Source organism: Lepisma saccharinum, chromosome 28 (genome assembly GCF_977018435.1).
Source record: "Lepisma saccharinum chromosome 28, izLepSacc3.1, whole genome shotgun sequence".
Taxonomy (NCBI): Eukaryota; Metazoa; Arthropoda; class Insecta; order Zygentoma; family Lepismatidae; genus Lepisma; species Lepisma saccharinum.
In genome coordinates, this window is record NC_139256.1 from 14686372 (window position 1) to 14710282 (window position 23911).

At 39.4% G+C, this 23911-nt stretch overlaps 2 protein-coding genes across 2 annotated transcripts; both read right to left on the reverse strand.

The window, feature by feature from the left end:
- Positions 1-6206: 6206 nt before the first annotated feature.
- Positions 6207-7586, reverse strand: LOC145980610 (TNF receptor-associated factor 4-like). The gene has a single exon (XM_083113647.1). It carries the CDS (start codon positions 7584-7586, stop codon positions 6207-6209), a length of 1380 nt encoding a protein of 459 aa, XP_082969773.1.
- Positions 7587-14096: 6510 nt separating this feature from the next.
- On the reverse strand, positions 14097-14867 carry LOC145980611 (TNF receptor-associated factor 4-like). The gene has a single exon (XM_083113648.1). The coding sequence runs from the start codon at positions 14865-14867 to the stop codon at positions 14097-14099; it is 771 nt and encodes a 256-aa protein (XP_082969774.1).
- Between the last annotated feature and the right edge of the window lie 9044 nt (positions 14868-23911).

Consider the following 23911-nt stretch of genomic DNA (forward strand, 5'->3'; position numbering starts at 1 on the left):
TTGACGTCATCCGCATGGTCGGCAGCCATCTTGATGTCCGACATCTTGAATTCAACTTCAGAAATTTAAATGGGAAGGGGGTCGTGCGACATATCAAAATGGGCTAGAATTTCACCAGGAAAACAACTGTGACATTTGTTTTCACCTAACTTTAATTGTTGCAGAGTTAACAATACCACAAAGTTATGGCTCAATAAGTCACTTAACACCCCCAGTACAACGCCACTGCGGCATGGAACGTGAAAATGGCGATGACCAATCGTTGCCTGGCCAAGGGGGAACCACATTGACGTCACCCGCATGGTTGGCAGTCATCTTGATGTCCGCCATCTTGAATTCAACTTCAGAAATTTAAATGAGAAGGGGGTCGTGCGACATAACAAAATGGGCTAGAATTTCACCAGGAAAACAACTGTGACATTTGTTTTCACCTAACTTTAATTGTTGCAGAGTTAACAATACCACAAAGTTATAACACATGCTCAATATGACGTCCCTCTTGCGCAACACACACGTGTAATCGTCTCTCCCATGACCTTACCACATTCTGAAGAACCTCAGGAGTTATTGCAGTACAGGCATCCACAATGCGTGTGCGCAAGTGGGCCAGATCCCTGATTTTCGTAGCATACACCATGGCTTTCAGGTGTCCCAAGAGGTAAAAGTCCAATGGTGTCAGGTCAGGTGAGCGTGCAGGCCATTCCACAGTCCCTCGGCGACCAATCCAGTGGTGAGGGAATTGTTGATCCAGGTACTGACGGACTATCATCCCATAGTGCGGTGGAGCACCATCTTGCTGGAACCATTCAGGATAGCTCCCATCCTCGGACAGTAAGGATGATAAGATCTGCTCCCGTAGCAGAAGCAAGTAGCCCTCTGCATTTAAGTTGCCCTCAATGAAAAATGGACCAACAGGTCGGGAACCCCAAGTACCACACCACACCATTAGCTTCCCGCCTCCCCTCATCTTGCCGGGATCTGTCCAATGTGGATTTTTGGGTGACCAGTACCGCAGATTTTGCTTATTCACCTCTCCCGACACATAAAAATTAGCCTCATCACTGAACAGAATCTTGCTACCGACGGCAGGGTCACGTTGCAGTTGTGCTATAGCCCACGCACAAAACTGCAAACGCCTGTTTGGATCGTCCTCACTAAGGTGCTGCTGCAGCTGTATCTTATACGGATGCCAGTGGTGGTCACGTACAATCCTTTGAATTGAACCCCTGCTGACACCGCTTTCCAGCGCAAGTCTCCGTGTGGTACGGGTTGGGGACTTTGCAAATGATGCCAACACCGCTACAGCAGTACCCTCATCCGTGGCTGTTTTCGAACGTCCATGTCGCGGCTTGTCATCCACAGATCCAGTATCTTGGAACTTTGCCAGCAACTGGCTGACGGCCACATGTGACACCGGTTGTCTTGCAGGATTGAGGTTATTGAAGTCTGCGGCAATGTCACGCGTACTTCTCTCCCCTGACATCAATATGATGGCAATCCGTTCCTCACGTGTTAGTGGCATTTTCGTTCAGATCAGTGAAAAAGGAAATATGCTACTCTTGACACGATCAATTCACATCATCACTCTTTTAAACTTTTATGTAAAGACAAAACACAATCGTAATTCCCATGCCAACCAATACTACAAGATATGTACATACCGGTAAGTCAATATCCGGACATTTTCAGTGATTGGTCTAACAATAAATACCACATAACCAGATACTAACGATTATTTGAACAATAAACATTTAAGCAAAAAGGAAAGGACGTGTCACTCTCCCATGCGGAAATCGCCCTTAAATTTAAAGTTAGGTGAAAACAAATGTCACAGTTGTTTTCCTGGTGAAATTCTAGCCCATTTTGATATGTCGCACGACCCCCTTCCCATTTAAATTTCTGAAGTTGATTACAAGATGGCGGGCATCAAGATGGCTGCCGACCATGCGGGTGACGTCAGTGTGGTTCCCCCTTGGCCAGGCAACGATTGGTCATCGCCACTTTCACGTTCCATGCCGTAGTGGCCTTGTACTGGGGGTGTTAAGTGACTTATTGAGCCATAACTTTGTGGTATTGTTAACTCTGCAACAATTAAAGTTAGGTGAAAACAAATGTCACAGTTGTTTTCCTGCTGAAATTCTAGCCCATTTTGATATGTCGCACGACCCCCTTCCCATTTAAATTTCTGAAGTTGAATTCAAGATGGCGGGCATCAAGATGGCTGCCGACCATGCGGGTGACGTCAGTGTGGTTCCCCCTTGGCCAGGCAACGATTGGTCATCGCCACTTTCACGTTCCATGCCGTAGTGGCCTTGTACTGGGGGTGTTAAGTGACTTATTGAGCCATAACTTTGTGGTATTGTTAACTCTGCAACAATTAAAGTTAGGTGAAAACAAATGTCACAGTTGTTTTCCTGCTGAAATTCTAGCCCATTTTGATATGTCGCACGACCCCCTTCCCATTTAAATTTCTGAAGTTGAATTCAAGATGGCGGACATCAAGATGGCGGACATCAAGATGGCTGCCGACCATGCGGGTGACGTCAATGTGGTTCCCCCTTGGCCAGGCTACGATTGGTCATCGCCATTTTCACGTTCCATGCCGCAGTGGCGTTGTACTGGGGGTGTTAAGTGACTTATTGAGCCATAACTTTGTGGTATTGTTAACTCTGCAACAATTAAAGTTAGGTGAAAACAAATGTCACAGTTGCTTTCCTGCTGAAATTCTAGCCCATTTTGATATGTCGCACGACCCCCTTCCCATTTAAATTTCTGAAGTTGAATTCAAGATGGCGGACATCAAGATGACTGCCGACCATGCGGGTGACGTCAATGTGGTTCCCCCTTGGCCTGATAACGATTGGTCATCGCCATCCATGCCGCAGTGGCGTTGTACTGGGGGTGTTAAGTGACTTATTGAGCCACCCTGTATATTGTGTTGGGTTTATGAAACCAGTTTTGAACATTCAAATCTGGTAAGTACAGCAATGATTGATTGATTGATTTAGTTTATTTTACTTAGCGTTTTGTGCCTTTTGGCTAATTTTCGAAGATGGGGATGAGTGATGAAATGATGAAATTGATGAATGGACATTCACAAACAACCAAGCCCGAGCGGGATTCGAACCCGGAACCCTTGGCGTTGCAGCGCGACGTGCAAGTACAGCAATGTTTTAAGTTAGATTTTATCATACTGTTTGATAAGTTATCTTGCATATTTGTGAAGAGACATGATCCATGCCATGTTTTCTACCGTCCGTCACTGTCTGCTAAAACGGAGACGTCCGCGTTTTGAACGCCACCGACCAATATCAAAATATGTTTTACCTACAAGGCCTATAATTTAATTCTCGGACAAATCTGTGATATTATGTTGTTTATTAAGTGTTTAATTGAGTATAAGAGATTCTTTGTTCTTTAAAAAAAAAAAATACAAAAATACTTCCCGCCTTATAATTTTATTACATTTTCATGGTTAACTTGACTTTTGTTCTTTGAAAAAAAATTTGTAACAAAATTTTGCATTAGATCTCGAATTTACTTTATTATGCAACCAGATGTCCAAAGCGGGGACATTGCATATTTCTACCAATGCTCATATTTTAAATTTTACAATGTCACGTAACTAGGCCTGTCAATAAATACAGTTGCATAATTTTTCCCGTATTTTAAATATTTTTTTTCACTATCATGTACGTAATTTATTATCTTGTTTAATGTAAATGAACGAAATATTTATTGATGGTATTCAGAAGTACAACAGAAAATTTGAGAATATTGCAATAAATGAAGAATTCCTGCTATGGTTTAAAATTAATCTATGTCTAAAAGTATGGTGATGATATTTAATTCCTTTCATTTTGACAATTGAAACAAAACTTCCCTGTACACACACAAAGATACACATACACTGGGTGATTCCGTAAATGTGCGAAACGGAAAGAGGAAATATGCGATGCACTACTGAACAGTTGTACAGTAGTGGCATTAATTCTGGACACTTTTTGTAAAATGTTAATTTTTTTAGAATAACTCGAATGTAAAACTATATCCTGTATAGAAAAATTAAACAATTTAATTTACATCATTCAGTAACTTCAATAATGCATCTGAGTGCATTATTGTAGCCTGATTATTGTTGTTATTGTTATTTTCATCCAACAGAACGCTTGTGTGTGATTCCTGTGTATTATATCAACTTTGAGCATCATTGTTGAACATCATTCACTGACCTCAAGAATCGCTCGCACCTTACTGCAGCATTGTTATTTGATTATTGGTATATTTATTAGTATTGTTATTGGTATTTTTAACCAACTGAACTCTTTGTTTTCATTCTTTAAAGCACTTGGCAGCTGACTTTTGTGAAGTGAACATCGTTAGGTACTCTATGTATTGGAGCGAGTTGAAAAGTGATACTGAAATTGCAATTAATGGCTCCTAACACAATAAAACGAGCTGATTGGTCACCAAGTAAAAGGAGTAAGGCAGTGACACTTCGTAATGAAGGTTATTCTTATGAAGAAATATCAAAAAGGTTAAGTGGTGGTGCTACAAAGTCAGGCGTTAGAAAGGTTTGCAAGCAGTATGAAGCAACTGGGAACACAAAAACTGCTCCAAGAAGTGGCAGGAAACCAAACCTAACTTCTCAAGACTGTCGTAGAATCTGTCGCCTTTCTCTACAAGATCGCCGGCACACGGCAAAAGATGTTAATGACATTTTGAGAACTTCTGGAGTAGTAGTTTCTGACCGAACAGTCAGACAAAAACTTTGTGAAAATGGTTTACGAGCGAGGGTCGCAAGAAAGAAGCCTTAACTCAACCAAAGTAGAGGAAAAAGCATGTGCAATGGGCTTTAGCACACACGGAGTGGACACAAGAAGATTGCGGTAAAGTAATTTGGAGCAATGAAAGCAAGATTAGCATCTTTGGAAGTGATGGTATCACATATGTGTGTCGCCGAAAAAGTGAAGACATGATATCTGAGTGCACCACCGCCACTATGAAGCATCCTATCAGTGTCACGGTGTGGGGAAGCATAGCAAGGCATGGTGTCGGGCGCCTAGCAGTGTTAGAAGGCAACATTGATGTAAAAAATTACCAAGAACAGGTCTTACAGGTAAATTGCTGCCCACAATTCGTGATTTGTTTGGGGGTAACGTTCAGCGGTGCATCTTTCAGCAGGATGGTGCGAGGTGTCACAACGCTGGAATTAATCAGCGATGGTTCAGGGACCATGGTATTACTATTCTGCCTTAGCCCGGGAACAGTCCCAACCTCAACCCGATTGAGAACTTGTGGCCAAGGCTGAAAGTTTTGGTGGCACGTCGGAATCCCAGCAACAAGAGGGAGCTGTTAGAGGTCATCGTCCAATCATGGTTTAGGGTGATAATATCGGAAGATCTCAAGTGTTTGGTGGACTCGATGCCACGAAGAATCGAGGCAGTTATCAAATCAAAAGGATATCCCACAAAATATTAACACAACGCAGTTACAATAACCATAATGAGTGTGTCAAAATTTACTTTTTACTGAATGAACATTTTACATGTGGTGTTATGCTAAGAACACTTACTTACATGTTCTCTATAATTATTATTATTACTATTAATTATAATTTAGTTTGCTCACTTTTTGAAACATTGAATATAAAGACACGTTTGATTATTTCCTGCAAATTTGACTTCAATAAAAACGTAAATTTAAATTAAAATCAAAACTTGAATGTGATTTTCATCATAATTCTCAAAAGTGTCCAGAATTAATGCCACTACTGTAGATAGGGAACCTAGGTTCGGAGAAACCAGATTAACAAGATATGGACTGAAATATGTCGAGCGCTAGCGCATATCCTCGTCCATATGTATTTATTGATACAAAAAGATATAACCAAACGTGTTTTTTTTTAAAAAAAATTAAAACTCATTCTTTGCTTTTAGTGTACTTACAGATCTTATAGTAGAATCAGAGTCTCCCTTAGACTGGCAACGCCTTGTAATCAAAGGGTCATGGTTCGGTATCAAGTGAAGGCACATTGCAGAGTTGTTCGGATCCCACTTTAAACTCTACGTCCAGTCCCGATTAGCCTTACGAACATAAAGTGCACTTAAACCAAAACTATGTCTGTGTCTTATATTAGACTTACTATTATTATAAAAAAGCAAAGAAGTGCATTGAAATAGAACAATGCTCGTGACAGTGTCCACCTACGTTACAATTGTCTCGATAATCATTGTGTCATTCACAATGTATCGACCGCTATTCAGTTTTTTATGTGCCGCAAATTGAGTTGGGCAACGTGTTGTCATTGAACTTGAATTGGGTCTGTTAAAATAACCATTAAAATAACGTACAATATGATTCTCCCCCTCGAGCTGATCAAGAATCTTAATAGTTACGCGACTTCTAAAAGGCCACTCCAGCGTGGAATCGTGCTCTCCACGAATTACGTCAAGGAACATTCCAAAAAAGTTGGTGTTGTCATAATCTTTATCACCGTCACAAGCAGGAGATAGTTGAAGTACTAATTTGTAGCCGTACTCACTGCTGTAAAATGGCTGGCTGAATATCGTGTATGATGTGTTCTTTTTACCCTGTGTTATGGTGTCGGTAACATTCTTCACCTTCCACAAGAATCGTCCATATTGTGGTTCATTAACTTTTGACTCTAATTCTTCGTTTCTCGCCTTCTCTATCTTCAGTTTTTCTTCCAAGCAACCAACTTTATAAGAAAGATTCCGAATCGTGCATCTCATTAAGTCCATGTGTTGAAGAATCTCTTCTTTCATATGCTTCCTCATCCCAGCAGGAAAATCTGTATAGCTGCACTGCATTTCTTTGTAAACGCATGAATTATAACATCTCTCACATTCTTCGTCCAAATGTCGTTCCACATCTTCTCTTGCAACTCTAAGATCACAACTCAAAGGACAGCAGACAGGAAATTTAGAACATTCGTTATAATGCAGTTTCAACAGCATATATGTTGTCTGAATTTCGCAGTATAGACAATCTACAATTCTCTTCACACATTCAATTTCAGCATGCTTTTTGATATCCTTCCTTGAAACTTTCTCCCCACAGTTATTTTCACAACGTACCGGAATGGATTCGCAGATCTCGTAGTGCTTTGTCATCTCATCAACCGACACGTCCATCTCACAAAACACGCACTGAGTTTCATTTTTCACGCACTTATCTTTCACGATTGGGTTCACTGCTCTCAGATTTTTCTTCTCTGCGCTGGGACTCCACTTAAGGCGCAATGTAGTCGAGGCATCTTCGTCCACATACTGAATTCTGGAATTATCGCTCTTGCACTTCAACTCACTCTCCGCTGAACACTCCTCTTCGTGTTCTGGTAAGTCTTCCATCGCAACCGAGCGAGAACAAAACTGGCACAAAACTTCTCGCTTCTTGCAGCTCACTTCCGTATGCTCACGCTTCATGTATCGTGGCATGAGCAGTCCGCAGCCATTTCCACACTCGACCTCTTGAAGACCGCAGATCAAGCGGTGATCATCTAGTTTTTTCTCGTCTACCTCCAAGGAGCAATACTGACATGTCGTGAACACAGTCGTCGGCATTTCAGTGTCAGCAGGTCTGATGAAAATCTGTAAACCAACTGGGATTTCAAACTTGCAAAAATGCCGTGTTCGCTTTCAGTATACGTCCAGCACAATACTTTGTATTCTAGTATCTCTTGTGATAAAATAGATCTAGAGCATAACGACAGACGAGAGCCTGGCATCCATTAAAAGTCATGTTTGAAAAAGTGCGACCGTAAAAATGCACAATGGAAAAAACCGCTCGTGACGGATGTTGGTGAAAGCATTAATGCGATGAGTATCAAAAGTGAAGGCCAGAGTTACATTCAATTCAGACCACTTCCGCCAACTGTCGACATGGCAACTACCTCACATTCAAAATGCAAGGACATTCACAGGTTTTCCGGCCGGATGGGTTGGGGAGGAGGGGGGGGGGGGTACCAACCCAAAGGAACGCCAGAAAAATATCAGTTCGGCAGATGAAATATTGAACAATATCAGATCTCGAGCTCTTACTTCATAGCAAGACAGTAGCCTATTCTTACATACAAAGATACTTTGCTGCAACTATTTACAACTAAATCGATAAAATTTACATGCAAGAATGCCTTATTATTATTAGAACAAATAGACGGATAAATGTAGGAAGTATATAAATTTTAATTATTCCCAATTCATATAAAAAATGAATTGAAATCTCCTCTTGTATACGTCATATTTGCGAGGTCTTGTTTGGAATTTTTCCCAGAGACTCAAGAGTTTATATATATACACATACATTTTTGAGAGTGGAAATATCTATATATATGTATGTATGTATATGTAAACAGGATGGGTCATTCCATCTCATATCAGGCTGGAGTTGACCCCATAGTCGCCAATTTTGATGACCTTTTTACTCAGGCATCCAGTTATACAATATATTACCAAAAAGTTACAAAAATTTTGAGAGAATCACAATCTTTAAAAGTAAAGTGAAAAAATTGTTATTGGAATACACATTATATTCAGTTCAAGAATTTCAAGAATTAAATAACTTTATAAAATAAATTTAGATTGTATACACTATATAACATGTACTTTTACAGCACTAGTTCACTTCAACAAATAATTTGTCATTGTGTGTTTTACTATTATATTATGTTATATTATTATAAAAAAATTCTGCCAAATTTATGTATAGATATATATTATGTGCGATGTCAACATGTTGTATTTTGTAATGTACATGCACCAATGCCCCCAGGTGTACTTTCGGTGTGAAAATTGCTCAATAAACTCAATAAACACAGCTTTGCTATGTTCCTAAACCAATACGTGTGAAATGATTTTGCTGAACTATGATTATTACGAATTATACGAAGGTTGTTCAAAATGTCATTTTTGAGCAACATTCCCATTTCAATTACGTATATCTCGGGAACGAATGAAGATACAGAAGCGTTCTTGAGCTCGTTGTAAAGAGGCAAGACGGTAGCATATTTTGAAATGATCAAATGTTGAAACTTATTAAAATTTGAACACTCTCTTGATATACATACATATATATGGTAATATATTTCAGCATGCAACCTTCAACAATTCAAAAACAGAGCAACAAATATTCTCTCTTCAGAAGATCTTTCCCTTTGTGTTTGAGGGTGTGAGGCACCACCTTTAATATAATCCTTGTAAGTATTACTAAACAAAATTGAAAATTGATTGATTTGGTTTTTATTAGTTTGCTGCGGGGACAGAATACTTTGGCTATTAATAAATTGAATATATGTACAGTGTATATTCCACTTATTGCTTATAGCTATGCTACATAATTATTGCTCGATGATAGGGTGTGTACATAATGAAGATGTCCTTACGTCATCGACTTATTTTGTGCCAGTTGACGGTTTAATTTCTTAATCTTTTTCTGTATATTTTTATTACCCAGTGACGACTTGTGGGTCCGCCAACACGAATAATTAATTAATGTAAATATAATTCGTGCGTTGGAAGTTTCAAAGGGAGTTGGTTTCTGTTTTCATTAACCAATGCTATGAACTTTTCCCTTACTACAGCTAAATCAAAAGAGGGGATTATAACCTCCGTCAACATCCCCGTCCCTGTGTCCATTATTATATAAATAATACTATATACTCAAACAATAGCCCATGCACATGACAAAGTAATTGTCTTGCCACATTCACACCAGCTTGACACTTAAAAACAAAACCGCGATCACAAAAATATTAATTATTAAATATCTTCCAGAAAAAACAAGCTCGTCTATTTGTATTAAGAAATTCACAAGCGCGGCATAAAGTATTCTGCAAGTAAACAAAGCGTCTCCCACCCGAGTGGCTAAATATAAAGGGGGGCTCCATAAATGAAGCGCGGCAGAACGTATTAAACCCGACCACCTTTTGAATAAACAGTGCCATTTATTCTTACTTCAACTGGTTTGCACACACTGGCGTACGCAGAGCTGATGGGGCTACAGCCCCTTCCGAAAATTTGAGAAAAACAGTGAAAAACTGAGAAAAAATAGGGTGGTAAATGCAAATCTCTGCCATTTTTGAGAGTGGAAGTATCTAAATATATGAAAACCCTAGTGTGTATTTCGCCCCACAGAAAGCAGCTTTACTATCCACCTTTACAATTCCGAAAAATAAATCCTGCCATAAAAGCTAGTCCTTACTGAGCTCTCTCTAAAATCACTTATTGTCCCATTCTATGAGTATAATACAAGAATGTACAAATATCCTACTTAAATTATGTCGTGAATGGAATGTTCTAGAATCATATTTTATTATAATTTTGTATATTCGTACTTGTATGCTCCAGTGTAAAATTTCCTTTTTTTTTACCCACATACGCACACACACACACAATAGGAATTTTAAGAGCCGAAACAATAATGGCATATTGACGAAGAGTAACATCTGCTGTGGTCTCATTGCAATTCTATTCCTCGTTAGAAACACAGGATGTAGGATGTTAAAAGAGGACGAATGAAAATAACTGGACAGTTTTCCAAATATATTGCCCAGCGCTTTGCCTTTGAACAAATTCCAAGACGAAGGGGGATGTTCGGTCGAGCCTTGGGATTAACGTATGGTTAACAGGGACAATGAGACAGCTGGAGGAATGCTTTGCGAAAATTTTGCTAGCTGGGGGTTGCTACCATCCATTCATAACCCCCTCACTTCTAGCACTACTGCAGGTTAAACACTTTTCCCTTTGTACATTTCCGAAACTGTTTTAATTGGCATGATTCAAACGTTGCCGGCCCCCTTGGCGGAGTGGTTAGCACATCACGCTACGATGCCAGGGGTCCCGGGTTCGAATCCTGGCCTGGGCCTGGATGGTTGTACGTGTCCATTCATCAATTTCATCATATCATCACACATCCCCATCTTTGCAAATTAGCCAAAAGTGTAAATAAAGCAAATCAATCAATCAATAATAAAGGTTTGTTAAAAAGGAACAACACAGCGAAAAGGTAATTAGGCTAATTAAAGCTTCCTTGTAATAAATAACGCATCTTTTTTTTAATTGTGTACTCAAATTCCCAATACATGGCAGCAGATTGATATGACTTTTCCATTGTATGTGGTGATTTTCTCATTGGAAATTATCCACGCCTTTGGATCGCGAAGCACTAGCGTGCACAGGATTTATTTTTCGGAGAGCACTTGAGTTGTAAATGGATATTGCTTAATTGGGAGGGGGGTATACACAATGAAAAATTTCGTAATTACCATTCCTAATCTTTGTTTTTAAAAGTTGTTCAATGTCAAAGCTGGCAATCGAGTGTAATTTTTAAGTGTGTGTGCATTTATCCGTTTAGTGTTTTTGTATTCTTTTTTGCTTTCATTTGAAAATTTTTATTTTCTCACAATTTTGGGAGGGGCTGTAGCCCCATCAGCTTCCTCCTGCGTCTCCTGCGTGCGCCAGTGGATCGAAGTAATCAAAGTCTTTTGTAATGGATACCAGGATCTTCCGACTTTGCGCCGATGAATTATTAGCTTTGGTTAGGTTAGGTTAGGTGTAGGGTAACTAGTGGAGCACATGCCTAAAACTTGTAATGTTCGTTTTATGTAAATTCTTTGAAATATAAGCTTTCATTTGATAAATTTTTCATTACAATAATTAAATTTTTTTCCCAATAAACGGTTAAAATAATCTACTTAATTTTGAATAATCTTGTATTTCACAACGCAGGGGGTGATCAGCACCCTCCGACCATTTGATCTAAAAAGACAACCACTCGAACTTGACATCCAAACTGAGTGATCATCTTCCCCAAGACGTATAAAATTAACAACTAAATCATCTAACATTAAGCTATTGCCCTCCGAGAAAATAAAACTAATATTGATTGATTTGGTTTATTTTACTTCGCTTTTCTGCTACGTTTGGCTAATCGCAAAGATGAGAATGAATGATGATACGATGGAATTGATGAAGGGACACTCACAAAGAACACCTATGCCCAGGCTAGGATTCGAACCCGGAACCCGCCATGGAGGCCGGCTAAAACTAATATTAAATATTATTTGAGTCTAACGGGTGACATTTAAAACAAGATCATTCGACTACCCACGAGAGAAGGTTTTTACTTCGCCACTGTTCACACTCGAATTAAATATTCCACGAATAATTGTAAAAATATGTAGTTCAGTTTTTAATTGCATTTATTTCTGTATGTATAGATCCAGTATTATCATGTTTTCAGCAAATATTATTATTATTATTTGCATACGAAATGCAATGCGATGTTCATCGATTTCAGTTCTAATACTTTCTAATCATGGGTGAATAATAATTATAGCAACAATTAAACATACAATTAGAGAGGAAAAGTTTCTTTCCTCGCTTGTGAATGAACAATACGGAAAACTAAACTTAGGAGAGGGGGAGAAATCCCCCTTCTCCCCCTTTAATTCGAACTCTGTACGTACATTGTATTCTAATTTGAAATATTGTGGCATTTGTAGTACATTAACTGGGACACATGAAACATTTTTTATCAGCATTGCTCGAAATTGTTTTAAAATGTTCTCTTACGAAAATTGTAGTTTTTTCGTAAAAAATAATGTATGTACGAGCATTCTCATTTACATATGTTTGAAAACTTTATATATCATATAAACTTGAAAATTTATAGCGCTCGTTTCAACCGGGATTGCTTGTGGCTCAAAATTATGGTCCTCCCTAAAATAAAAAGAACCACTTGTGTTTCATCACTAAAATTAGAACACTTATTTGATATTCATCCCCCCACACTCACTGCCACATTATGGACACATTAATAAGCTGTTTAGACCAGCGGTTGCTTTTTCAGCACTAGGAGTGCAAAAATCTTCCTTCCTGGCAAATAGTATTATGTGAAAATGAAAACAACACAGTGTATGCAATATGTTACTTTTCGTAATTATGCATATGTATTTTTTTTTGTACCATATCACTAACTAAGAAACTGCTTTGTATGATTGATTGATTCCCGCTAATTTATCAATATTTCTCCGTCTTAGTCTTTAAAATATCACCTTTACTTTTAGCATTAAGGATAGATACATTTTTCTCACTTACTCTCAGCATTGTTTTGTGTACAATGATCCATCAATGTCCATTTGAAAGCCTTCTATAAAATTATGTGTGAAATTAGACACATACGACTTTGAATAAATACTTCAAAGCATGGATGTCCGCAGGTTTTTTTTCTGAAGAGGAGCAATCAAGGTATTTTTTTTCGGGGGGGCGCAAATAAGACACATTTCCCCCATAATAGTGTTATCCCCTCAAAAAATATTGATTCAGTTTGAATTTATCATTCATTCAATAATTAACACATATTATTGTGGCTGGAATGAAATTATGGCTCTGTCCGAAAGGTACAAAGTAGATACTTGAAGTATGGTCTTGACGGAAATGACGTCACCTAGTACAGTTCGAAAGCGCCAAGAACAGAAGCACACAAGTTCGCAGCTCGCAGCACAGATGGTTGGTGACTAGGTCACGTGATATCCACACTCGTTATTCATTTGTTTAAAATCGCGGAGATAGAAAGCCAGCAACACGGGTTAAATATACGTTATGAGAGTCAGGAAGTTGTTGGTTAAAGTGCTTCTAATGTGTGGAAATATATGTGTCAAAACATTTGAAAATGCTATGTGATATCTATGATGAAAAAAAGTGTTTAAAACGCGAGGAAAACAACGAGTCCTCAGTTTTATCTACTGATCGTATTTGGCGCTGCAGTCGAAGTGCAATTCGAAAGACTTTCACTTCCAGTCCACGACTTGAAGACCGCACTGCAAGACCATTCTCGGAGGATGCTCGCTTGAAGTATGGTCTTGCACCTTTCGGACACGGCCTATATGCGAAATATATACTTTTTGGTTGACCTTCAATTTCCAGGGGGAAAGGGGGGGGGGCGGGCGTGGCCTTCCATTGCGGCCCGGACGTCCATGCTTCAAAGCAGCCTAAGGATATAAATACACGCACAACGTCAACCGGAATTCCGATGTATACAATTAAGAGTTGAAGATATTTTGCTTAAGTGAACTATTAGACTCGAAGTTGATTCACTGTTTTCTGTAGATCTACAACCACAGCTTCAAGTTTCTCGATCTGGTTGTTCATGAGTTCCATGTGTGCACCGATGTTCTCATTCAGGTGCTTTCGTTGATCGGCGGGAAACCCTTCGAATTTGCACGACAGCTTCTTATAAATGCAGTGAGTGTAGAGCTTCTTACACTCCTCATCCAAGTGCTTCTGTAGTTTTCCTCTTGGGATGATGACACCACAATTCTCAAGACACTGAACAGGAAACTTCCCACACTCGGAGTGGTGATTGGCCAACAAACGAGCCTCGACTTTTGTCGTGCAGTGAACGCACTCCACCATCCTCTTCGGGCAGTCTTCTTCCATATGGTAAGGAATTTCCTTCCGAGGCAGTTTGTTCCCGCACTTATTCCCGCATCTTACGGGAATGAGTTTGCAGAGCTTATAGTGAACCGCCATCAAGTTCTCATCAACGTCCTTGTCGCAAAACACGCACTGGGTGACGCACTTCACGCACTTTTCCTTCAGGTGATTGTCCACCTCCTTAGGGTCAACTTTTGTCTCGCATTTACCACAGACGAGTATAGATACCTTACACTGTACTCCATGTTCTTCTACATCTCCTCTCCTCAGTGTCGTACTGCAAGAGGCACAGGTGAACAACGAAGACTGGATACTGTGTGTGGCCATGTCTTCAAGTAGACTGCAATCGCCTTCAAGTCCAGACATGTCCTGCTGAACGTCCTCTGAACACTGTTTGAAGTGACCCTCCATTTCTTCCCGCGGAAACGCCCCTAAACAAAACCTACAAACGGATTTCCTTTTGACGCAACTCTCTTCCATATGCTGTTTCAGGATACTGCGGGCGATTTTCAGACCACAGTTGTATCCACAATCAACCTTCTCCCTCCCGCAACGCGAACGGTGCTTCTCAAGATCTTCTTTATGGACTGTAGTGCGCGCGGAGCCGTCATTTTGTTTATTTGTGTGCCAGATGGATGGAATCTTCTTAATTTTGCCACCAGAGGGCAATAGCATTGGTTACGCAATGACGTAACAAGGAAACCTTGGTGCGAAGTCGCAGCCCTTCAGGCAGCGCATTTTGGATTCTGGCCCAGGGAGAGGAAGTAGTTTTTCCTCTAGACAGACACCTTAAGAAGGTGTCCGAGAAACCCCGACATGGGAGGAGAAGGATAAGTACTTTTAAGTCGAATTGGCACTCACACACCAAAATTATATTTTGTTCTTTCTCGTCCGTTAAACTACGTGGAGAATTCACTTGACTGTAAAGGAATAGATTTAGTTCATCATTTTTAATTATTTAGTTCAATTAATAACCATCCAACTGGCACAAGTGGTACGACACGAAAATTGTTTATTTCAGCGAGTTTAACATCGAAAATCTTTCTTTATGTAGACTAATGGTGCTTGCACATTATGTGAATATGAATAAACTCGCATATTTTGGAAAAGGTGTTGTATCTGTACTTTCTATTAACATAGCTGCCCCATAGCAAATAAGTATACCTATAAGGCGGAAATTTCCACTGCGCGCTTGCTAAAGGTTTGTATGCATTAAACATTCAAGTTTAACGTGCATACAGATGCAGAGCACGGTTCTCTGTCGAATTGCATGGGGCAGTTAAAACTTCTGTAAAATGGCGCACTACCAGTTAAATCCATTTGTAACTGTAGATGAGAAGGGGGTACTAGATACTCCACAAGGAATTCACTTCGCCGGAATGTTTTCAACTCGCAGATCTGCGTTACATAATGAACTAAATCCTTTATCTGCAATGGAGTTCACGTGTGTAAACCGTGGTAACTCGAGTGGGGGAGATTTGATTAACTTTCAACCCATTTCTCGTCAAGAAAATGTCACGTCTGTTGTGAATACAGGGACCATATTCAAGGGACCAGAACTGTCTAAAATATCAACTCAGGCAGCATCTAGCTCGATGCATAATCTCTTACAGAAAATTCCTCGCTTGATTAATTGTGATGCTATATCTATATTTGGTTTCTTGCTAGAAATTCAGAAAATTCTAGAACTTAAAATTTTCCCTACACACGATGTTCTTGTGTCATTACTAGACAAAGTACACGAACGTTTAGTGCCTAAGTGGTTGCAACATCTTCGAGAAGGTGTGCAATGGCAACATTTAGCAACTGAGATATTAGACGTTTTTGTGACCTCATTGGGCAGGGACGAGATTATCCAGACATATGTGCTATGCAAGCAGTCAGTGAAGGAATCCCCACTCCAATTTTTCTTAGATAGAAAGCGGTGTGCATTGTTACTACAAGTGAATTGGACAGAATCTCAGTTCATTGCGCTTGTGATCGACAGGCTACTCCCAAATATATCAGAAAGATTATTGTTTCTAGAAATTCCAAAAACTTATGCTCAATTCGAGATAATACTCGAAAAACTACAAAAGCACCTCACGGTAAAAAGTGACTTTTACCGAAGTTCCCAACAAAAAGGAAAAGACGAAGAAAGGAATGTGACTTATTTTAAGGAAAATATCCCCAAATTCTATCATAAGTGTGGTACAAGACATACAGCCTCACAAAAGTATAATTACGGTTCGCGTGATGCTAACTTGCTACAAAACATGCGTGTTCAAGAAACACCAGAAAAAAGTGAAAAAGCCACTGCAGTTTTTGTAGATAGTACATTAAACAAAGTGATAAATGTTAAAGCATGTCTTGATACTGGAAGCACAGAAAACTTAATTAGTAATAAAACATTTAATTTGTTACGTTCAAAGTGTCCAGTTAATGTTCAAGATTGTTATTTAAAGATAACACAAGGAGAACAGAACGTCATCCTTAAAAAGGTAGTGCAATTCACTGTACAGCTTGAAACATTGACTTGGCCTATGTGGGCATATTTATATGAAAACCTTCCAGTGGACATAGTGCTTGGTGTAAACTTTATGAAAAACAATAAGCTTCTTCTTGACTTTCAACAAAAGTGCGTTACGGTTCCGTACGCGAAAGTGAAAATACCGATAAAATGGCATTTGAACAGTTTGTTTACAGACTTTAATTCGTTACAGACAAGTTATCCACAGCAATATTCCAGGCAGCAGGAAGTCCCGTGTACTACGCCTCCAAGGTCAACTCCCGCGGAGCACCGATACGGAACAGGTGGTGGAAGAAGAAGACAGCCAAACATGCACCGGGGAAACTTTCGCTTTCATCGAGCTACAACACCTGGGCAGGCAAATTTCAACTTCGAGACTGAGTCAGGAGAACGATGTGACGTATGCAGCACCAAACTCCAAACAAATCAGGATGAGGACGACTGGAAAGAACAACTTGGAACATATCCTGGAGATTCCAATTGTAAATGGAAGAAGGAAGACCGTAGCCATAAAGCCTTACTCCAAAATCGACAGACATGGAAAAGTCGACACCTACCATCTATTATACCATCTGTCTGCGATCAACAATAAGGGCTGGCAAGAAACGATTTACACTTCCAATGTTATCCTTCCATTATTAAGTTTTCATTAGTGTTTGTATATTTTTTTGTTTGAGGGTCTCGCCCGCACTGTGTCCATGTTTTTCTGATTTCACATGGGGGAGGGGGAAGTGTATGGACCGTAGTGCGCGCGGAGCCGTCATTTTGTTTATTTGTGTGCCAGATGGATGGAATCTTCTTAATTTTGCCACCAGAGGGCAATAGCATCGGTTACGCAATGACGTAACAAGGAAACCTTGGTGCGAAGTCGCAGCCCTTCAGGCAGCGCATTTTGGATTCTGGCCCAGGGAGAGGAAGTAGTTTTTCCTCTAGACAGACACCTTAAGAAGGTGTCCGAGAAACCCCGACATGGGAGGAGAAGGATAAGTACTTTTAAGTCGAATTGGCACTCACACACCAAAATTATATTTTGTTCTTTCTCGTCCGTTAAACTACGTGGAGAATTCACTTGACTGTAAAGGAATAGATTTAGTTCATCATTTTTAATTATTTAGTTCAATTAATAACCATCCAACTGGCACAAGTGGTACGACACGAAAATTGTTTATTTCAGCGAGTTTAACATCGAAAATCTTTCTTTATGTAGACTAATGGTGCTTGCACATTATGTGAATATGAATAAACTCGCATATTTTGGAAAAGGTGTTGTATCTGTACTTTCTATTAACATAGCTGCCCCATAGCAAATAAGTAGACCTATAAGGCGGAAATTTCCACTGCGCGCTTGCTAAAGGTTTGTATGCATTAAACAAACACGTTTAACGTGCATACAGATGCAGAGCATGGTATATCTTGGATCTCCTTATCGCAGAACGAGCAGAACTTGTATACAGTTGTAGGCATCTTCTACATCGAGATCGATAATGGTTCAGAAACAGAACCGTCCCGCACCGTGTTCAACGGCAAGCATAGCAACAGAGGAAACAAATTATTGACTAGCATTCCATGTGCGCACTAAATCGTTTCATGCAATTTTTCCCGATACAAACGCCAGAGACCTCGCGACGGAAACTGCTGTCAGTAACGCGAAACGGAAGTGGTGGTCATATTTTTGTTTCGTCGGGAATTTCCCGTCACCTTGCGTGCAACAGGTCACATTGAAACGCAATTTCGTGTTGCTGGCTTCAGGAAAGTATAAAATCGAATCGCTTTTAGCGAACACGACCTGCCAGAAAAATATTTTGAAAAGAATGAGGTTTCGTTATTTCGTTGAACAATACTTGCATCAATAAAAAATAATTACAACATTTGAAAAATCATCACCTATTATTTCCATAAGAAAGTTACAAAATGGTATATTTCTATGACTTAAAGCTGTTAAATAAAATTTTATATACAGGGTGGGCCAAGAGTCCCTTACCACCCCTTGTAAAAATCGTTTTAGTGGAAATTGACGAATAACAACAAATGTGTGACCACATTAGGCCTAGGGGGAAGTCATAAATTGGGGGTGCCCTTGACGGCGGCCATCTTGAAAGCCGCCATCTTGGATACAAGTCCAGTTTTGTAAATGGGAAGGTAGGCATGCGATACATGATTATAGGCTAGAATTTGATAAGGAAAACAATGGTGAAGTTGTAATGTTGAAATCTTCATTTGTTAAAAAGTTACAGGCATTCAAATGTTGGAATCACACTTTTACATATGGTGCTCTACGTGCTCTACGTGAACGCCCTCCAGCGCCACGCACGTGTGTAGTCGTTCACCCCAATTGTCCATGACCCTGCTAAGTGTGTCAGGTAAAATATCAGCACAGGCTGCAAAGATCCTTTCTTCCAGGTGAGCAACATTCCTGATCTTCTCGGCGTATACCTTGGCCTTTAAATGACCCCACAAATAAAAATCCAATGGAGTCAGATCGGGTGAACGTGCCGGCCACTCAATGGGACCACAACGCCCGATCCACCGGCCAGGAAATTGTTCATGCAGATAATCACGGACGTTTAATCCATAATGCGGAGGTGCACCATTATGTTGGAAAATAAGGGAAATGTGCCATCCTCGGACAACACGGACGGCAGGATGAGATCACGCAACATTGCCAAATAATGATCATCATTAAGGTTACCAGGAATGACGAATGGACCTATTAGTTTGGTACCCCGTAGGCCGCACCACACCATAACTTTACCAGCTCCTACCAATTTACAGGGGTCAACCCAGTGAGGATTGGTAGCGGACCAATAGCGACAGTTTTGTTTATTGACCTCTCCTTGCACATAAAAATTCGCTTCGTCGGAAAACAGTATTTTTGAGGCGAATGTGGGATCTGCTTCAAGTTGGGCAACTGTCCAGTCACAGAATTCCAGGCGTCAATCTGGGTCGTCTAATGATAAATAATGTTGAAGTTGCAATTTGTACGGATGCCAATTGTTTTTCTTTAGGATGCGTCTGATGGATGTACGGCTGACACCACATGCCGCTGAGAGGCGACGAGTACTGCGGTGTGGTGATGTTGCAACAGATGCCAACACTGCTATGGTTAAGCCTTCGTCTGTTGCTGTAGTGGGTCTTCCAGACCTGGGTTTGTCCGCTACTGAACCAGTATCCATGAATTTCTGGAAGAGGTTGGCAACACTCACATGAGATACAGGATGTCGATCTGGGTGCCGTTCATTAAATTCAGCTGCTACAACCCTTGCACTCCTTCCACCCCATGCCCTTATTAACTCTTTCCTCTCCTCTGTGGTTAGTGGCATGATTTAGGCACCTGCAACAAATAAAAAATGAAGGTGTGATTCCAACATTTGAATGCCTGTAACTTTTTAACAAATGAAGATTTCAACATTACGACTTCACCATTGTTTTCCTTATCAAATTCTAGCCTATAATCATGTATCGCATGCCTACCTTCCCATTTACAAAACTGGACTTTTATCTAAGATGGCGGCTTTCAAGATGGCCGCCGTCAAGGGCACCCCCACCTTATGACTTCCCCCTAGGCCTAATGTGGTCACACATGGTTGTTATTCACCAATTACCACTAAAACGATTTTTACAAGGGGTGGTAAGGGACTTTTGGCCCACCCTGTACTTTATTTGTCCACAATGCAATGAAATAGCTTGTGTTTTGAGTGATTTTTTTTTATTTTGAGTCCGCTTTATGCACAGAAAGGCTAATCGGGACTGGACCTATAGTCCTAAGTGTGATTCGAACCTCTAGGTGCCTCCACCGGGTATCGAACCTGGAACCCCTTGATTACAAGGCAACAACGCTATCATAAGGTGCATGTAGTCGCGAATGGTCTACAGAAGTAGAGAAGCGTCATAGAATAAGAAAAAAAAATACACAAAATATGGAATTTAAAATACGGGTTGAATTAATTTAGATGTAGATTTTGCCTAATGAGCAGTACAGTCATAGGCATTTTTTGGTTGTAATGTTCCTATTGAAAGTCAATGTGGCAGTTACCACCCAGAAGTGTCCGTGATTGTACATGTACTTAGGGTTGTGTTTCATAGCTCTATTATTCCACCAAATTTTATACTCTATATAGTTAGAGTAATATCACATTGATATGTTCTATCACGCCATATTTCAATTTTGCTTTTTAGTACCCTGAAAACAGAATACTGTTATTGATCATTCTGCAGACATAGACATTGATCCATCGTCATTTGTTACGTAGTTGCCACGGTAGCAGACAAATAGTGTTTATTTCGTGACGCATTATTCACAATAATTACTGAGGTATTGATATGCCACAGCAAGGCCATCCCAGGCTGTTTCTCGAGGCTTGACTTCAAGTCGATTGTTTTCACGATTTTACCAACATTTTCAATTTGAGTGTGAGAGGACATTTCTAGTGGCGTGCAAAAATGAATTGAACACCAAAATTATTAAAAGATTGTACTTTTATGAAAAAGAGTGTAGCCAGCGGGTAGTGCACTGATAACAAATAGGGCACTGTACTAATCCATATGGCTAAAATTTGAAAACTCATCTGATTCCCGGTTGGACACTTTGTCCTGTTTTATTTAATTAAATATCTGAACTAATTTAAGGCGTCATTTACACATAATAAAACATTATAAATATATTAGATACTTATTTTAACAAATATGTCTGCCATAAATTGCATATGTTGCAATATTGTCCTTTTCAATACAGAAGTCGGTGGAAGCACTGTTTCTTACTAATTACTAGACGTCGGATTTTAAGTTTTTAACCATTTTTTTTCCTTTGCAGGTAAGTAAGAAGTAACAAGTTATATCAGCGTTTCATTAAAAAACTAAAAAACTTACGAAGTTTTATGTTTATGTGCCTAAATTAAACCTTTTTTTAGGTTTTTATATATTTTTTAGGTTTTACCGGATTTTTATATCTCACAGAGTATTTACTAGGTTTGGTGGCGAAATAATTCCATGACTGTCGTGTTTGAAACACGTTTCCTGACGATTTCCCTCCCTCCAAGTATATAATGTTTATCAAAGCTTTAAACAAAACAAACAATGTCTGACGTCACTGTTACCTGCAGACAGTGGCGGCGAAAGGAGACAGTTCCGCCCTACTTTTTACACCCGCACTATAGACTTTTAATGCTAAGCCTTGCCTACTAAGATAAAGTAAACTTCTTGTCCCCCCCACTCCTCCCCATTCTCACTTTTGGCACCCAATCGTCTCTACTGCATGCACAGTCCGAAGTGCAAACTTCTGATCTGTGCAGCCTGGCTCACTCTCGTGTCAGTTTGGTCCTTTTTGGCATTCACGCATTGCGAAGTAACGTTTCAGCATTCAAATTTGCTTTAATTGGTTAATTGATTTGGTGTTTTAATTCCACTTTATGCACTGTAATCGGGACTAGACCTACAGTTCAAAGTGGGATCCGAACCACTATGTGCCTCCACCGGGTATCGAACCCAGAACCCCTTGATTGCAATCGCACTACTGACTATGTTTCTGTTGAAAGATAATTTTCAGCACATGAAATGATCCTCACAGACAAGAGGTTGAGTTTGAGTGCGGATAACGCCAAAAGATTCATGGTAGTCAATAGGACCATGAAAAAATTCAAGCATAATTCCTGGTTTTCAAGGCGAACTTTCCAAAAATTCAAGGATACAAGCAGATGTTTTCTCTATTCCAACCTTACGTATTATCGACTCTCACCCTTCCTTCCATACACAAAAATATTAACAATGTAAAGGGTTTGTATGATTTCAATGTACCAAAAAATTTACCTATTCAACTTCAAGATATATTATTTTGTAATAATCTTCCGTCTGTCAGATAGATTGTTCTGCAAAAGACACTAACAAAGTAAACGGATTGAGAAAATTTTGTTTTATTTTCCATGTAGCTTTCTTTTTCTTCCTAAAAAAAATGAAATAAAATAAAAGCTAAACTGAGAGAAACTTACCTCAGGGCATGTATAAAGATGTATAAATTTAATAGGATTTGGATTAATAAAAAAGTTGCAATTTTTCACGTCTACGGAGAAAAATGGGAGTAGAGAAAACATTCGGTTGTATCTTTTTTCATGTCTTGCCAAAATTCATGAATAATTTCCAGAGCAAATATTTCACGCATAATTCCAGGGATTCAAGGAATTCCAAGAGAGTAGCCACCCTGATATTGTGCAGCAAATTATACATACGTAATTCATTTGTCATACCAACAAGTAACTTTCTCTAACAGCACAAGTGCAGTATTATATTATAATTTGTAGATAACTTTGAAAATGATATAAATGAACATTTGTTTAGATAATTAATATTTGGTTATTACTGTTCTTGAGAAATTTGGTTTTTAACGATTGTATCTAATCAGTATTTTTCAGGAATTTTGTACCAAATTAAGTCTTTTTGCAACCTATTTCAGGATTTTTCGAGCCTAATTTAAGGTTCTTAGAACCTATTTTAGGATTTTTAGAGCCTATTTTAGGAACCTAAAGCACATTTTTTAGAACCTAAAAAGCCCGAGATCTACTAATGACTTCAAATACTTTATCCATGTTCCAGATTGGAGATATTGCCATTCCATTGGTTCTAGAACGTTGAATGTTGAACAGTTGTTTTCTCGGTCATATTTTTCTTAAAGAGACGTAGAAATCCTGCTGTTACGGGGGAGGGCGAGTTGCGGTGGAGAGATTGCTCACCAACTTATGTACAGGCACGGTCTCCAATTTTCATTGTAATAACAATAACATAAGTTCATTATATTCGTAGGCGAATCTAATTTTTTTTTTCGAGGAGGGTCACAGAATATGTTGCAAACATATGATAAGATGTAACACTGAAAATATAATGTGGTGATTTTGTGACTTTTTTTCTCTCTCTCTCCCACTCTGCATATATGCAACTCTCTAGCCTTATACCCTATGCT

Excerpts from the sequence above, each read along its gene's own strand:
- LOC145980610 (XM_083113647.1), bottom strand. The coding sequence starts at position 7,586 with ATGCCGACGACTGTGTTCACGACATGTCAGTATTGCTCCTTGGAGGTA.
- LOC145980611 (XM_083113648.1), bottom strand. The coding sequence starts at position 14,867 with ATGGAGGGTCACTTCAAACAGTGTTCAGAGGACGTTCAGCAGGACATG.